The sequence below is a fragment of the Passer montanus genome, unplaced genomic scaffold (genome assembly GCF_014805655.1).
Source record: "Passer montanus isolate IOZ18808 unplaced genomic scaffold, ASM1480565v1 scaffold11, whole genome shotgun sequence".
Classification (NCBI taxonomy): domain Eukaryota; kingdom Metazoa; phylum Chordata; class Aves; order Passeriformes; family Passeridae; genus Passer; species Passer montanus.
The window spans coordinates 18,381,849-18,400,742 of NW_024357613.1; the positions used below are offsets into that span (position 1 = coordinate 18,381,849).

The 18,894-nt window shown below is 36.5% G+C and overlaps 1 protein-coding gene across 12 annotated transcripts in view; it reads right to left on the bottom strand.

The window, feature by feature from the left end:
* COL19A1 (collagen type XIX alpha 1 chain) overlaps positions 1-18,894 on the bottom strand; it is a 186,152-nt gene that overhangs the window by 98,293 nt on the left and 68,965 nt on the right. For 10 of the 12 annotated variants that reach the window (XM_039727212.1, XM_039727197.1, XM_039727181.1 and 7 more), the window contains one exon: positions 1,821-1,874. The exons of the other annotated variants lie outside the window; for them this stretch is intronic. In XM_039727212.1, coding sequence (XP_039583146.1) covers positions 1,821-1,874 — 54 coding nt within the window. The remainder of the gene's footprint in view (positions 1-1,820; positions 1,875-18,894) is intronic. 12 annotated transcript variants of the gene reach the window in all.

The window sequence follows — 18,894 nt, forward strand, 5'->3', positions numbered from 1 at the left end:
TAGTATATTAAGTTATTTATAACTACTCCTTAGGAAACCAAAAACAATGGCAACCTCAATTGTAGTATTTATAGCAAGTATTCATGTTGTCAGATGGATTTTGAATAATGTCCCAGGCTGGGACACAGCATTGTAGAACTTGGCTCAGATTACTGGAGAGATAAACTGGGAGATGTGCAGAACATTTAGATATATTCACAGTTCCTGCCTCGAAACCTGGTTCTCAATGAGATTAACTGAGCCAGTTAGCACAAGTGAGAGAAGAGGAAATTAAAACTTTCTAGGTATATCTTCACTACAGCCTAGTCTCCAAACCAGGTCTGGCTTCCCCTCTGTCATGCTACTTCTTTCTAGTAAGAACTTTCTGTACAGCCAAGAAAACACAAGTTAGCAACAGCAAGCAAAAGTTTTCTGTGACACCTGCTTTTCTGATTTTGGTTAAAATACATTCAAATATGTTTCTACCATTTGTTCAAGAAAAAATGTTCAGTCATCATTTTCAAGTTCTTGTGAGGATGGAAACCCTCACTCCCCCAGGCAGAGACAACACCTACCAGAAGGCAATGCCACTAGCTTTGAAGTGTTTTCAGGCTGTTTTTATACAGCACTGCAGATTACAATGTAAGTAGATTAACTTGATTATTGCAGAAATATCAGATGTTACATTTCTTCTTGCAGAACAAGTTAGAGAGACACTGATAGAAACTAAACAGTCAATGATACACAGTCCTGTAAACTTAAGGACTCATATCTCCATGCAGAATGATAACTGAGTTCAAAGCGTCTTATGTAAGTACCGCTAAAAGGGAATGATGTGTGGTTTCAAACAATACAATGTTATACTGCCATATGCAGTTTTACTTCAGTTTTAATGTTTTAATGACAGTTCCCATAATAACAATCTACCATTTACTGACACATTGCAACAGTTCAGTAAATATTTAAAATTATACATGTTCAGTATTTTTCACTTTCATAGTGCCACTATGTTAAATATGTCCTAGAGTTAATTAGATGCTTGGTATACCTTACTCTTTCTAAAAGGTTGATGGAACAAGATCTCACGTAGTAAAGAAGATCATGTAAGACCAACACAGAATTGTTGCCAGAGCTATGGAAAGAAACACAGATGTGTTTTTTCCATGCTGTCAGCATATATGTATGTATGAGAGAAGTATATGGTTCACCTTTACAGACAGACAGGCTACAAGAGAATACCTCTACAAATACTTAAACGTAGTTTCAGCTTAGTACATAGTGCGTGTTCTCACATGAAGGACATCCACTTAAAAATAGCCTGATTTATCCAGCATTAAATTATAATTACCTAAAACAGGAAAAATATTTTTATAGCTACAGTGTGCGTAGAAAGCCAGGTGATGTAAAAAGGGTCATAATTTCGTAGACTGTATTACTGCATTTTCAGTAAACCCAGCTAGACTGACATTTGTGTTAAATGCTGACCCTTTTATTCCTTTGGAAAAGGTGCTTTAAAAAGTATCACTGAATGTTTTTCCCAAGTCCTGTGTCTAGATTCTAGTCCTAATATGTCATTCCCCATTTGGGAGATGCTCTCTGCCTTCAACAGCAATGTTTTCCACTTGGAGAACTAAGATTATCCAGCATTAAAACCTAAAGCCAGGGTAACCCCCATCAAGCTCAATAGGGAGAAGGACAGGAAGAGGGTATAAAGAAAACTTTATCGCCAGGCATACCCAATTTCTAAATCCATGACTCTTCTTACATAAAGTCTGAATTGCATTTCTTAACCATCCACCCAGAAGTTCGTAACTTGACTGTTTCATTATTGTTCCATTTACCTCTGTTCCAGGAAGGCCTTCTGGTCCTGGTTCTCCTGTATCTCCTTTTTCACCCTAAAAGAATTAATATTTATTTTATTATATATACTCATGGCAACTACTAACCCATAACTATTTTAACAGCAAAAATATTTTACCATGCTGGTCTGTTCTACATGTACATTTCTGGATGCACAAGCAAAACTATCCTTACATTTCAACAGAAATTCTTTCCAAATAAATGTCCCTGAAAAATGTCTAGCGCTCTGAGAGTTACAGTTCTCTGTACTTCATAGAGTCATTGAACATCCATAAAGACTCACCACAGAAGAACATTCTTGTTTCTTGCTGTGTTTCAAGAATATGGTGGTGAAACAGAAATTTACACCAGGGAACAGTTTAGTTTGTAAAAATCATAATCGTAATATTACTTTTTTTTTCATTCTGAGATTCAGTTTTGTTATCAGATGCTTAAAGTAAGTGTTTATTTACAATGTCCACAGTATTATTGTTTGTCTTTGACCCATACTGGTATATGGTTCACTATTTGCACATGAAAAATGGAAAAAAACTTTTGTTCTGAAAATTTTCTTACAAGTATGAATATGAACAACATTATTAATGGAAAAAAAAAAACAAATGGTGGGAAGGTTCCTTCAGAATTGACTGCAGCTGGTTCCTGAGTTTCCTCATGAAACACTGACTACAAAACACAACAATCTTTGTAGAAGGCATGAAAGAATTGCATTCCATATTAACTCTAACAACCATGCTATTCTAGTTAAGACATATTTCATCAAAGTGAATAAAATACACCTGCTAAAGAAGCATAATTTAAGAGAAAATACCTTCCAGAAGCAGCAAGCTTGAAGAGCTCTATAATTGAATCTCTGTCCCTCAAGTGAAGTTTGTCAAATCAAAGTAAGTAACCATAAAGTAACATAATTCTGATAGGAGTGCAAGGACTGACTTAATTAGAGTCCAAGCTCTTCATATAAACCAAACAAAACAAAGAGCTCTTCACCAAATTTCCATTATCTCCAGGGGACTTCATTTGTCCAAGCAGAACCTATTCATTATATCAGCATCATCTTCATAATTCTGTTAGGTAAATGGCATTGAGCTGAGATCATGCAGCTAACTGCATTTGTGACACAGCCCTGATTCAGAGCTATTCCTCCCATGGCAATGACAGAGGGCGTTTCATCTAATAATCAGTTTTGCAAAATGAGTGTATGAGCTTTGTTGAACAACTGAAGCCTACTAACAAATTAGCAGCAGCAAACTGTGAATTTAATAATACAACTCCCAAAATGGCTTTGCTGGTTCATTTTTTCCATTTTAATACATCTTGTTGATAAGAAACTTAACGCTGCCCCTGAATCATACAGTTAAGGTTTTCCCTCAAGTATTTCCCTTTCTTACTGGTCAATAAAAACCTCCACCAGATAAATTTCTGCATTTACTGCAAAGTTCAAATGACACCAAACAGTTATAGGAATTTAACACTTATTATTTTAGTATGTTTAAACTATAGAATCCTCTTTGGATTCTTTATGGATTAAGACACTGGTTGAGAAAGTAATTTTCTCTCACTGTCAGTTAAAAAAAAAACCCCAGTTGAAATCCCAGGCGTACTGTTCTTTTTAAATAGCTCACTTAAACTTTTAGAACTGCAAAAGTGACATTTTACTTTTCATCACTCTGACATACTGAACATTTAATACTGCTTTCAAGGTACTTCAACTAGAATCAGTTACAGTGCTGTAATCTTACAACAGTTATAAAGGTACATTAATATATTTGACATAATATTTCCTTATCTGAATATATTTCTAGAAGATTTACAAATTTATGGAGCAGTTTTTTTATTCTATGGCTTGTGCATCTGCTTTCACACATTAAGAAAGATGATGCAAATATGTACAGATTTGCTTCAGAAGTGGTAGCATCCTGCAAATGCCATGATGCATAGGTGGAAACCTAAGGTAAAAGTATCTTGTCATAATTTTTTATGCAACATCTACATTGCCATAAAAAGCTAAACAGAGAGCCTAGCTAAAAGATGCCTGTCCCCTCAGCCTCAGTTATGGTTTGCCTGGCTGTGAGATGAGCAGTACGTGTTGGTGAACGTGCCTTTTCCTCTCCAGCAGGCAGACGGTGACTTCAAAATGCCGCCAGGCAGCTCTAGACACTTACAAGTGTGGCTGGTGAGTGCAGGGAAGAAAGAAACCCCCCATTCCTTATGATTTACACAATATTTGGACTTAAGATATTTCTCAGTTTCTTTGACAAAATGATAAAAAGCACCCCCATTAATGAGACTTGGACCTCTGCAGAGCCCCTGGCTTTCTGCCAGGTATGCAACTTTACACGAACATTCCGATTTTTTAATGGAGTACATGATTTGTACTTGCCAAGCCTATCATATGGAATGTCCGTGTTCCCTGTGAAGCCAGAATTCAAATCAAACAGAGGTCCAATTTTTACAATTTATTCTCACAAAATCTGAGCCAAGTCATATTCATTTCTGTCTTTATGAAGCACACTATACTGCATAATTAACAGCTTCAAATCTAGCCAATTTGCAGAGTCACTGAAGCTACTCTGCAGTGTAGAGGAGGCTGTTAATAATCAACGTTGTGGCTTTGTGGCAATGTACCTTATTAACAAAAAGAGAGAAAAATATGTTAATGTCACTTTATATGAAGTGCTCCTGCCTGCTTATACTACATTCAGATGAGACAATTATAGACTGCAATTGCAATTCAAGACCGCAATTGCAAAAACAAAACTCTGAAAGCATCAAACCTTTTTTATTAGTTAACTAAAACTAACCTGATGTAACACTGAATTATTTGTTTTTCTTTGGGTGAATTCTGCATTCCATTACCCCAGTGGAACAAGCTGGTGGGGCTGCTCCAGAACAACTGCTGGGAGGGATTCAGTCTGCTGTGTGTAATAGTGGATGCATTCTTTAATTAGGGCCAGGGGTACATCCACAGCCTCTGTAAAATGAGAGTACCAGCCTCCAACTCACTTGTCCACTTTAAGATTGCCTCATTTTCATTGCACACTATTTCCCCCATGTTAGAATAACAAAGTAATGTGTTTGAAATACAATACATTAAGACCTAAAAAATTGAACTAAAAAGAGAAACATTTTTCTGCAACACTTCCCTGTTAATAATATAAATAATGAATTCCTAGTATCAGTTTTTGGAAGAATTTTAAAGAGCTATTGTTAATTAACACTTGCTGAATTACTCTCCAAAGTACACAAGCTATATAACACCACTAAGTCAGTGTGGAAACCTTATAATTTTTAGCCTCTGAAACTCCATGATTTTACCTACATATCTTTAAGATTGTTATGACTTGTCATTTTTTAATATTTTTTTTCCTTTTATGTTACAGATCTGTCTCAGCATAATGTTCTACATTAATTTTATTTTCTTGTGACCATTTCTCCATAGCTCCTTTTAAACTGATCTCAGCTCATAATAATGCTTGTTGATTTTTCTTGAGTAAGTTATTAATGAAAACAAGTCTACATCTTCAGTTAAAAAACCCCAACCTTTGTTTCTTTCTGATTTTCTGATAGATGTCACAAGAGCTGGGGTTATGAAGAGCTCCACCCCAATAATATTCTTAGTGCCCCACCTGTAAATCTTCCCCAGAATATCGGATATCATACTTTAGGAAATTGGCAATACACAGGGCGAAGCACCTCAGGACTGCTGAGAGACTGTACCATTTAAAAGGAGTGGAAAGCAAGGCAAACTAGTGATTTTGACTCAGTTCAGACTGGAAGGTACTGTGCAAGGAAACATGAGTGACACATGAAGCTCATTTCCAAACAGGCTGTAACCTGTAGCACATAGGAGTATTTCCTAAGCAGGATCAGAAGGAGACAGTATAATACATTGCAGAAATACACTTCTACTATAGAAAACAAAAATCAACAGATATGATCATTAAGGATGTCACCTTGAAGCCTGTGTCTTCCCAGGCTCATATATTTAGAATACTCAGACAAAGCAATAAGCTTCATACAGATCAGACATCTCAGTAGTGGACACACTTACCAAAAAACAATAACCAAAAATCTGCTGATTCCAAACTGTGCCTTTGCTGTCTTGTGACAGAGTCCTAAAAAGTCTTGTGCCTGAACATACTGGATAACATGTCAGGAGAAAGCTCTTTCCATCCTGCTTCTTTACATAGACTGAGCAATACTGAAAATATTCACAATAGCTAATTACTGCTTGGTGTTATGCGTCACATTCCTAAGCAAGCTCTAAGCACTCCTAACCAGAGAGGCCATATAAAGGCAGATTACCACATCAATTAAAGGCAAAACCTTAGGTACAGAACAATCTGAATGCAGGACAGCCCAAGGCTTTATAGCTGCACCCATGAATTCGCCTCATTCTGTCAGCAGCAATAAGGCAGACATCCATTTTTATTCTTTGTAGATAAACCTTAAAATGCAAAATTATTTGGATCAATTAGAACAGCAGCCAAAGAAAAAAAAAAAAACCCAAAAACCCCCAACTCAAACCCCATGTCCAGCAGAAGCTTCAGTGCTGTGCTCTCCAAATGGAGAAACCCAATGCACAAACAAGAATAACCCCTGGAGCACTACTGCAGACAAGTATCTGGGTATTGTCATGGATCACATAGTACACAGAAATCTGTAACACAAAGACATTTTTAAAAGGCTAAACTCCATTCTCCATTTGTCAAATGCAAACTGAAAAAAGCCCAGCTATTCTGGATTACTTGCCACTGATGAGAAAAGTAAAAAATAACAGCTAGTTCAGGGCATCATATTTTTCTGCTCTTCTCCAAGCTAGAATGACAGAAAGTGTGAAAAATAGTTAAGAGGAAAGAATAAACATAAGACATGCTGATGGATCTCAAATATGGGAAAAAATATTGTAAGCGGGATCAAGGTTTCCACATTGATAATAAAAATAATAGATTTCATTTGTAGCCAAATGGGGTGTGGAGGGTGGAATTTGTGTTAAAAAGGCATAGAAGTACTGCATGATCTAAGATTAGAATGCATTTGCCTTAACTGTAGATTTTGCTTGAGAATGCTCTAAGCGATGATGATGCTCCATTGCATGTGTGTGTTCCTGTGGGTGAGGCAGATATAACTCTGGACAGCATTTCAGAATAGCATTTGCTCCCCACTGCTCCAGGGTTCTGCTATGATCTCTCTCTCTTAAAAAAATGTGTTAAAGTCACATGTCAAAATAGTTTTAGCTTTTCTTAGGATGATGTCCTTGCTGAGTAAAGATTACAGCATTTGCAGGTATCTGTCTTAAGGGGCCAAAACTTTCTCATTTAACTATGTCTCCTTTTATCGTGGAGATGTTGAAAGACAGGCAAACATTAATACAAATGCCAACAATATACAGAATAACAATATGACTGAGATGTTTGCTCTGTCCATGTGCCATTATTGCCAAGCACAATGATTGAATAATATGAGTTCAAATAACACAGGCAAAAGCGGGAGTATGCTGATAAACATATTCTGAAGAGCTAACAATCTCTCTGCATTGAAGGACTGTATGCACATTCTTTCAAGAAGCTTAGGCATACATGTCTTTCTCATACATTCCTTGTGAAAGTTCAACTGTCCCATTGCAGCACCCACAAACTGATTTCTAAAATAGTCTATTAATTCCATGGCACCCTGACAGGCAATAAAGTGTCCTCAGTCAGTGTCTTATTGAAAACTCTTATAATATAGGCTACAGAACTATGATTGAGAACCAAGCCTTAAATAATGTCCAATTCTATTATTTCACATCTAGAAAATGCCATAGCAAGGCTACCAGCAATGCCTTATTGAAAACACAGGTGAAGATTCCTATGATCTCTTAATGTGTTCCTCACTGAATCTCATCTTGGTTATTATCTTCATTGTAACCCTATCCTGTGGAAATCTAAGAGATTGCCTAGCATTCCCTAGTGCTGACCAGAGCCATTAAAGATCATTCATGAAATGAATACTAAAAGGGATTCAGATGTATTGTGGTAAGTGGAAAAGATAAATACACAGAAAACCTTTTTACCCAAGAGGTTTGTTAACGTAAAAGAAATGTAAAGACACAACTTCATCCTTGTGGGTAATAGGTATCAGCCAGCACAAGAAAAAAAAAAAAAAAAGGATTTTGGATAACTCTTGCTTGCTATAATGTATGCAAATCTAATCACAATCACACATTTGGTTTATTTTCAATAATAAATGTCCTAACATAAATAATTAATGTCCTAATCATGCTTAAGATGCTCACACTGGCTTTTCTTTCTGCCACATGAAATTTAGACTTTGTATTTTGCAAACTTAGCTTTGTATGCTATCCTGCCATGGCTCATGCTGTCATGACCATTTCAATTTCTTTTTTCTTTTCCTTTAAACCTTTCAGTGTCCAGGAGAAAAATACTAAAAAAATCAACAATCAAAACTCCGCTCCTTATGGTAATTATTTGATCATCTATTCCCAGACCTAATTGATAGAAAAAATCTTAACCCAATATTAAATCTTTATTCATAGAAATAAGAAAAATAGTGCAATCTAAAGCATGAGCTATCTGAAAGCAGAGTTTCAACATACTAGATAATATGTATTCTTAACATCCACTTGAATATATTAATACTCTCTTCAGAAAGTACCATCAGTCAAGCAAAATGTAATTATAAGGAAGAGTTACACAAAGCTTTTTCACGATGATCTTAATTTTCAAATCCTACTTGGTACTTCTGTGCAAGAACTTTAGTGGGTGCAAACAGCAGTCTAACTCCCCAGAAAGACCCAGAATATATTTTAAAACCTAAAAAAACCATCATTCTGAATTGTAATGGATATTGCTATTCAGAATTACATTCTTTACTCACTACATCTGGCTGAGTTCTGCAATAAATTCTACACACAGAATACCATTTCAGTTTAAAAATTGGTGTACTGCACATAATTTATTGTGCTATACCTTTCCTTATAATTCATGAGCAAAAGCCTTTCCAAATAATAAAGACTCCTGAATTCAGTCAGACAACTCATACATGCATCTTTCCATGCAGAGGCCATAAAGGGAACACTCATGGTCCAGTCTTCCTCTCCTTCTACAGTGTCTCTGGCTAATCTCATCTGCAAATGTAAAATCAACAATCATTTCTGTGAGTCATCAGTTACATCCAGATTTGACTCCTTGCCAAGAGCATGTCTTAGCTTTCCACTACCTCATATCTAATCTATGTTTGAATTGTTTTAAATATTTCTTTCAACATTTTTTACTTGAGGAAGCTTCCTCTTTTTGTCACTGTAAAAAATACTGATTCTGTTGGTCATCAAGAACTAGAATTATCTTGAAGTGGGTCTCTCAAATACAATCCACATCCAGACTACAGGCAGAATGATTTTCATCCCTCTACACAGCTTCCACTTTGATCGAGGCTATTTTCACAAATACTTATCCTGCTCTTACCTACCCATTAGGATTGCCACAGTTAAAAATCTGGTCATCATTTATCTTCTCCTTTGATGGTTTTCATGCACACACACTTAAATACCAGGATATCTAAGTGTAAAACTCAGTGCACAGTTTGGCATTGCAAGGCCTACACAAGGTCGTACCATTTATTTTCATACAATAACCACTCCCTTCAACTCAATTTTTTTCTAGTGTCACGAACACAAAATGTGCACAATAGATGTAGCATCATTTTTTGTATTATCAATTTTTTAATTAGCTAGTCAGGTCTGGTTGTTCTGCAGGTATCCATCTTCTGTCTTAATTCTTACATTTTAGTTATAATAACCCTTGGATTATATAAATGGTTCACTCTTTGTACATTGCCTAACACAAGGGAATCATAATATATGCCTCAGCTTGCACAATAGCCTGAGCTATTACAGAGGTTTTTTTTCTTACATTGCTCAAGAACAAAACAAATAGCTGAATTTGGCTCTGTTTCCCCTCACTGATCTTCCCAGTGATTTTAACCTTAAGTATCTTGTGTATCTATCAATAGATTAAAACCTCAAAAGAAAAAACTGTCACAATAATGAGCAGATTATTTTTCCATTTCTTAAGTAAATACTTGAAATAGATTTGACTTGCAGCTACAATTGTTTAAAATTCTATCTGCCTTTTAGTGGGGAGGTTTGTGTTTATACCGGCTTGGTGTTAGTGTTGAATGAAGATTTTTCCGTAGGAGGAATAAACTAGCTTATTTTCAGGGCTTGTCTCCTAAGGCAACCGAAAGCCAATCTGTTCTTGACATCAGTTGACAAATAGTATTGCTTTCACAGAACGTAGTATTTTTTAGACACACATGCTTTCATGGTTTTGGCAGGGTATTGCTATTGTTATTTATACTCTGAAAGATGTTCTGCAGATGGTTAAACCCACATCGAGTGTTTGCACAAGCTGATGGACTGCTACATATTTCTGCCAAAGGCTGCACCTCTAGCTTTAATTCTGTCACATGACAACCCAAATAATGGCCTTTTCTGTAGCTGTGACTATTAACCATGTTAATCAGGCCTACACAGACAGCAGTATCATTTCTCTCTATTTTCTTAGACTACAATAAGTAGTTTATTACGGCCATAGAAATCCATACTTTGTATCCAAGAAACTGGTGTTTCAATAAAGCTCTCACAAACCCTGGTACAGTTTAAAGACATGGTATGTTCAGTCTCCTAATGGGTATTTATCTGACGTGGAGACTTGATCTGTTCAAAACACACCCACCTTGCTCAGTCAGAGTTCACTAAGGTCAGTTCAAAATGTAATCAGAAAAGTAGGAAATTTCTGCATTTTGCACAAAACTTAGTAAACAGAGATTTAATACAGGAAGTTTTCTCCCCTTTTGAGAGGATTGAAATCAACAGCTCCCACCTTCCTGGCAACTGTCCATACAATCAGCCCATATAGTTACTATGGGTACCATCTATAGAAACAATTACATTTCTCTTCTAGTTGAACCACTGTGCAGTGAAGGGTGGAAAACCAATGGGTCTAAAATAAATAGGTGGGACAATATTCTGCTGCTGAATTATCTTTAGAAAGGTCATCCTGGGAAATCTGAACTGCATCTACTGGAAAGCTACCAACAACAGGAGTTTAGCTTACTGCTAGCCTTCAATAGGTACATAAAACTTAAAAGGCTACCAGGATGAAGCCTTTTTCTTTGCCTGAGCACAATATATACTGGCCTCAGCCTACCAGGATGATCTATCAGTGATATGCTCCCTGTAGACATCTAACTCAGTCTTCACCTACTTTTCACCTACTGTCACAGAAACTCTCAGCAGGTGTTGCAAATTAGCTGCTCTTCTAATCCAGCTTCTTTGGCTTCTCAAACAAAAATGTAACAGTATACAAAGATGATGAATGTGCATACTGTAAAAAGTAGCATCATAAAACTGCTGACTGGGTTAGTTACATTAGCACATCCTTCTGTACAATTTACCATTCTTGAACTTTTGTGCAGATCCTTTATAACAGCCTTTATACCCTAGACTTCCACGCTGCATTATGTTAGGCCTTCAAAATATTTTTATTTATGTCCAGATGAGCATAGAGTGTGGCACAAAAGATATGATTTATGGAGAAAATGGCACAGAGTACTAGATGTTAACACTGCACTTTGTTCGAGTTATTCCAAACTTACATTGAAGTAACTCTAGTCTGGTTTCATGAATTCAAGAGCCATTAGAAATTTCAGCACCTTAGGCTTGCTCTCAAAGTACATCTTTCAGTGTAGCTTCATCTAAAAAGAACCATACTGTTATTCTCCAACACCAAAAGTCTTCCATATAGGAAGGTCTGCAGCACCTTTTAGTCACCTAAATATGCCTATTCTTCTGAATTACATTGGTTGCTGAAGAATAGCCACATACCAGTCTGAAGAAACAGAATGTGCTGGGATATAAACCCAGTAAACAGAGGCACTTTTTTGGTCTAAACAGTTCCCTGACTTGTTTATTTTACTAGGAATCACACAAACAGTTGCAATAGCAGTGCACAGGGATACTGGGGATAGGAAGAAGCAACTGGAAAGGAGGAGATTGGGAGGAAGACCATTTTTATCACTGACAGAATTACGTTAATAAACATCAACTGCTTCTAAGTGGAGGGGAAAAAAAGTGCTTTGGAACTTAAATATACTTTATGATGTATATTGCTGACTTTTCAGTAGTAACATCCACATCTGTCTTTGTGGCTTGTAGAAAGATTCCCCTGCTTATAGGCACACACTGAGTTCTATTTTTAGTATAGTAATGAAAACATTAATATCATCTGTCATCTCCTCTTCTACAGTGACCAGTGTCTGTAACCATTTTGTTGTTTCCTCTTTCATCACATTGTTCATGAGCTCTAATCCTTTTCCTCATTGAAAACAACTCTCACTCAAAGTTGCAAAAGCTCACATACAGAGCCCATTGACTTAAACTTGCTTAAGAAAAAGAGGATAGATTTAGATGACACAAAAGAAAGAAATTGTTTGCTGTCATGGTAGTGACAAGAAAGTGTTTGCTGTCAGGTGGGCTGCCCAGAGAAGTTGCCCAATCCCTGCAAGTGTCCAAGACGAGTTTGAATGGGGCTTTGAGCAACCTACAATCTACAGTAGAAGAGGTCCCTGTCCATGGCAAGAAGATTGTAACTAAATGAGCTTTAAGGCTCCTTCCAAATCAAAACATTCCAAGATACTGTGATTTCATCTACAAATTTATGTCCTTGCATTCATGCCTATTTTATAAATATTAAATAAAATAATTTTTAAAGACATCTCAAAGTATAAGGCTAAACTATAGGAATGAGAAGGCTCCATAAGAATGTATGCAATTTCTGCTAAATGTTATTTTCAAATATTACAGCATTAATACTGTTTATTAGATTATCCTATTTTTTCTTCTTCTCATTAGATACCTGTCAGTACATTCTTTTTCCTAAAGAATAATCCTTTGAAACAGTTCTCTGTTGTTAAATGTGCACCATGTGTTACAGGTAAAAATTTTTACATTCGTTTTAAATTAATTACCATTTATTAGCTACCAGTCAAAAAGCTTACAGTCTTGTTTCCAAACTAGCAAGTGCCTTCTCTAGGCATTACAGCTGTAATAACATCCAGTCATTCATCTCTATATATGTCTTCACAGAAATCTCCAAAAGTGGCACAGAGTGTACTGAATGTACTGGAAGCAGTACATCCAAAGGACTCAGCACTCTGCTCACACTGTTAAACCTCAAATCTCAACAGAATGCCCCCTAAGGGAGCTGCAAGGCTTCTGATACTGCAGATAGCTCATCAGGCATGGTTGTTTTTGCAGAGTACCACGTAAGCTTTCTTTCCCAGAAATCTACATCTGGGCCAACCATGCAAGAAGCTTCCTACATTGTGGGTGCAATTGGAATTTGGAGAGCTTTGTAGACCAAAGTAAATTACAGAACCACATAATATTCACGTTGGAAAGGACCCACAGGGATCATCAGAGTTCTTAACTCTGTCAGGCTCAAGTTGCTTTTGAACAATTGTACTCAATGCATGCAAATGGTCATTTTCAGACCTTAAGACAAAGATACCTTTCTAATGACAAAAATCCTCCACTCCTGTCCAATATTACATTTCTAGTCCAAGGCAGAAGGAGGGTGAGAGTCCACACCAGCATTTATGTATTACAAAAATCAGTTTTCCGCTAATCTTGTTCTCAGCAAGGCTTGGAGTGTTTACACTCAAAGAAAACCATTCTGAAGTACACAACAATCTAGTCAAAATACCAAATTATAAGGGATAAAACAGATCAGGGTGAACTATACCAAACTCAATACAGTCATTATAACATGAAATGACACGGCAAGAGGACAAATGAAGTTCAGTGTAGATAGACGTCAAATGAGGAAAATTGTAAAATCCTTATATCCTCTATGCAGCCATAACACCTGTGAATACAAACACAACTTTCTAAATGGAGTGACTGTTAATGACCAGTTCAAAAGGATCAATAATGAGATCTTGAGACCACACTCAAAGCTAAAAGGAGGATAGAAAAGTCCCTGTGGGGAGACAAGAAGGCACAGAGGACAGACCATACGTCAAATGATGAAGATTGTAAAATCCTTATATCCTCTATTCACACCTGTGAATACAAACACAACTTCCTAAATGGAGTGACTGTTAATGACCAGTTCAAAAGGATCAATAATGAGATCTTGAGACCACACTCAAAGCTAAAAGGAGGATAGAAAAGTCCCTGTGGGGAGACAAGAAGGCACAGAGGACAGACCAAAGAATTTCACTGTGATATTACATAGCAAGAACTTGTTTTTTCCACCTTTAAACACTGGAACAGAACTCAGTAATGTCCAGAAGTAAACTAGTAAGGATGATCCAATACAGAACATATTTCATAGTATGAGACACTAATTGATATTCTTAAATTTGAAAGAGACAGCTCAGGAATGTGTAATAGAAGCTTATTGATTCTCAATTGATACTGAAAAGGAGAACAGAAACCTTCTGAAAGAAGTAGGGGACACCAAATCAAATTAAGAGGAAGCAGGTTTCAAATAAACAAAAGGAAGTGTTTCTTCAAACATAAACAGTGCAATTTCTTACCACAGGATATTGGAGATGCTCAAAGTTTACATGAATCCAGGAGAAAGTACTTTCTAGTGGGAGAAAAGTCCATTGAAAGCTACTAAATTCACTGAAAACACATCTGCTGAGATGCAGGCTCAAATAATTGAAGGCTGGAAGAGTACTATACTTGCTTACTTTGTCCTTACACTTGTCCCCAGGGCATCACTTCAGGTTATCATTAGAACAGGATGCTGAGCCTGATGAACCTTTAATCTGACCAAATGGGCACGTGTAAGTAAATTAAACAGTGATAGATCTTGGGACCTGGAACTTGGTCATCTATATCATGTAATTGATAGACCCCAGCTGTGAAGACTTTTTGCAGACATTTCAATGAGTCCAATTAGCATTTCCTCATATAATTCCCAGGCACAGTTCAAAAGCTAGGGGAACTATTTCCAACAGACACTTTTGATTAAGCCTGTTTCAAAGGGCAGAAGCATTAAACAACAGGAAGATGGCCAGATCACGCCAAGTACCACAGAACTACCTGATAAGCCATGGTAATGTTTAGCTTACTAGGATGCCAACGTGCCTGCATTTATTTAAGGGAGAGAAATAAAAGAAAGTGCAAAGAGGCGACTAAATTGTTACAGGATGAGAAAGAGAAAATTTGTATACTTCTCTATATAGCATTAGGAGACAAGTATGAAAAATCTTTGTTCACATTTATACCCAGCTGGTAAAGCACTCAGTCTTACCAGCATGAAACAGGATTTCAAGGATTTCAAATATTTTTCTCCCTGCCCCGATGACGTCTCTGCACTGACAGTTAGCATAGGTAAGAGACAAATTTTAAGCACAGTGGCACAAACTCCACTCACATCCAAACAAACTAGGGAACAGGACCCTAAGTCTACAATGCAAATTGCCCATTCTTCCACTACTCCAAAAGCATTAAGACCAGACAGTGTCCATGGTTACACCAAAATTTGCAATTTATGGAATTTACTTTTCTAACCTTTTGCTCAGACTGAAGCATTTCTAGCAGAATCTACAGCTCATAAATAGCAGCATTCTACTAATACAGTGTTACTAACTGCTTCTCTTAATTGTAAGGTTTTTTAATTTTTAATTATAGACCTTTGTCTTCCATCTATGCAAAATAGCTTCTATTTTTCAAGTAAAATAGAAGCTTCCCCTGTACTTGAGTCATCTGGTTTTACTACAGAAATTTATGATACAGACATTAAAATACTAGAAATGCTAAATAATGACTAGCTTCAAACCAGCATGTTAGACCTAGGAAAGGAGATTCTTCATTTCCTTATGCTTTTTTAAGAAAAGCGTATTGAAGACTGAAACAAAAGACTACACCTGGGGAACCCTGGAAGTTTATAGCCTTGTGTGTTCTGGATGGATAGAAGGTACACAGAGGAGTATTTTATTAGGTGTGATAGGATGAAGTAGAAAACATTGAACCTCCAGGAAATCTTCTTGACACTAAGATCTATTAGGAATTGTCTTCTAAAGGAAATAGATGAAGCCCTATTTCCTGGGATAATTCAAATTGTACTTCAGAAAATAGTAAATATATACAAAGAACATCCTGCGTTTAGAAAAAAAATTGGGCAGATGAAATTTTTTTCTACATTTAGGCTGGACAAGCCCCAGACTCCTCCTCTCTTCTCATATGTATACACAGGCGAAAGCACAATTAAGACATTCAATATGTAATGTAAAAAGGGTGAAACTCTGGAAGTAATAAACAACTATAAATATAGTTTTATTCTCAAAGTTTTCCTTATTCAAATGCATGTAACTTTTTAATTAAGATAATTTTACTGAGAAATAGTAATCACAGAATTATAGTAAAATAATAACTTTACTAGAGATCGAGTGTTTACAAGTGCATATCACAGCACACAAACTGCAATATAGCTCAGGTCCTATGACATCCAGTTTTAAAATCCTCTTCTTCAAGTGTGAGAAAAAAGAGAATGTGCTTTATGAATGAAAAAGTCTTCTGAGTCTTCTGAGATATCAGCTAGTCCTGTGATTTTGTTATATAACAGCACCCTGGTCTCTCTGACTTAAAATACAAAGAGGGATTTTACACTAGCATTTTGAAATAGCTAAGCAAGGAAAAAAATTTAGGATTCCCAGGTCTCTGAAATGACTACTATCTATTAATGACAAACAAGTCATGTTTGCTCAGCTATAATCAACAGGTAAATGTGTCGGGTTTGCTATCACCACTATGTCAAATAATATTCAGATTTGTTCCACATATACTGACTGCTAAATCTTATTGAAATCTATATGAAGTTCACGTTTCATGTGTCCCAAAATATTGAATTCTCAGTGTTCTAGCTCATTTACAGAAAGAATCATATCTGTAAAGTGTCCTAATGAAAATACATATTCTAACCAAAAATGTAGACAAGAAGACAGAAAAAGTGGGGGACCTGGTTAAAGAGTACTAACTGGAGTGATCAAAGGAAGCAATAACCAGGAGGAATTAATTAATTAAGACAATTAATTACAGACTTAAAAAAAGAAAAAGGTATCTTAGAGATTATTTGATTAATTTGGGTATTTAGGGTGGACATTAGACAAGTTCTTCACAGAAGGAGTGATGGGCTTTGGAATGGGCTGTGTAGAGAGGTGGTGGAGTCACTGTCCCTGGAAGTGTTTAAGAAAAAGACTGGATTTGGTACTTACTGCCATGGTCCAGTTAATAAGGTAGTGTTAGGTCATAGGTTGAACTCAATGGTCTCAAAGGACTTTTCCCACCTAGCTAACAGGCACTGGGCCTGTTCCAACCCCCAAATGATGCACATACTTCTAGTATGAAAGTAAGTAACAATAAATGAGATTTCAACTTGTACAAGTTTCAAGACAGGTCTAAGATCTTGAAACCTGCAGAGGCTGAAATCCAGACCCAAACCAGTTAATCAGGCCAGATTGCTCAGGGCTTGCCTTGAAAACCTCAAGGAAAATTGCTGCTGAAAAACCACTTAGGGCAACTTGTTCCAGAGCTTTACAGTCCTATCACAGAAAACTATCAACTGGACACTAAAAACAAACAAGTATGTATGTTCAAAAAGAAATGGTCTTTCCGTTCTCTGTCCTTATCAAATTAGAAATAAATATAAGGGATACCTTGCATAATTTTGATGCTATTAACAGAAAATGACAAAGTCATTTAAGATAATCTCATCTCGTGTGTTTTCATGAAACAAAATTTTAGTTTATTCCCTTTTGTGTTACCAGGATAAAAGCACATAGCACTGGAAGAGGAAATTACTTCCATAATAAACAACAGTGTTAAAATTAAAAACCCTTTCCTAATGGCTACACAGCGTCTTTGCTGCTTTTCCAGCCCACTACCCTGCATGCACTACAGACACACAAACAGGCCATTTCTTTCCTCCTTTGCAGCAATGTGTATTTGAAGGCTGTTCACATATTTTCATCTGACTCTACATGATAATTAAATCATGCAGTCCTTCCTTAAGGGTTCTCTATTCCTAAGCACCAGTCATTCCCACTGTTTGCTCTTCAAAATCTGTAAAATTGAAGCAATATCAACACCAAATAGCAATTTTTAATAGGACTTTTTAATTAGTGTTGTAGGCTTCACTCTGGAACATCTTAGTCTTTCAGTAGCAATTTCATTTTTATTTTCGGGCTACATCTCTGATTTACCAAGAACATTCTGCATTTTAAAGCTTTCTTCTAGCTATTGTCAGTACCTTCTGACTTCCTATCATCATGAAACGTAAGAGTCATATTTTCTATCCCATACTGTAAAATTAAAATTCTAAGCAGTATTAGAAGGAGAACAGATCCCCATGATATGGTTTGCCTACTTGGCAGCAAACCAACTAAAACTGCTCTCAGCATATACTTTTTCAGTCACGCTATAAAAGGGTAAACCAATGTTTTTGTTGCAGTTATAAGACTATCACATAAGAGTGTCATTATCTATGTAACACAAAGAAAACAGAATACAAAGGAGAATTAAAATGAATTCACGTGAGAGTATATTTCCCCTGGGGGGAAAACTTGCAACATAACACCTGCATGCTTTGTACTTCCCGTAACACTACTGGCTTTTGTAAGAGAGAACCAAGTTCAGCCATGACCAAAAGCAGAACAAGATTTCTGGATTCCTCAAGAAGAACCAAGTGTGGCAGAGAAACCCTTAAACAGCATAAAGGAATCTCCCTCAATAATTTACAGTATAGATGCTTCCCATAACTGTAATGTACAAACGATCACGCACTGTCACCTCAGCTGTCTCTGTCTCTCTGGTGTCCCCAAGGCTTGCTCTGCCAAAGCAGAACCTAATACAAAAAACCAACCATTTCAATTTGATGAAACAAGGCATAGGGCTGAGTTGGTTTCAAGTATTCAATCCTAAGAAATGAAACTAAACCAAAAGTAGAGGGTTGTTCAGTTCCATGTACTTCAGCAGGGAGT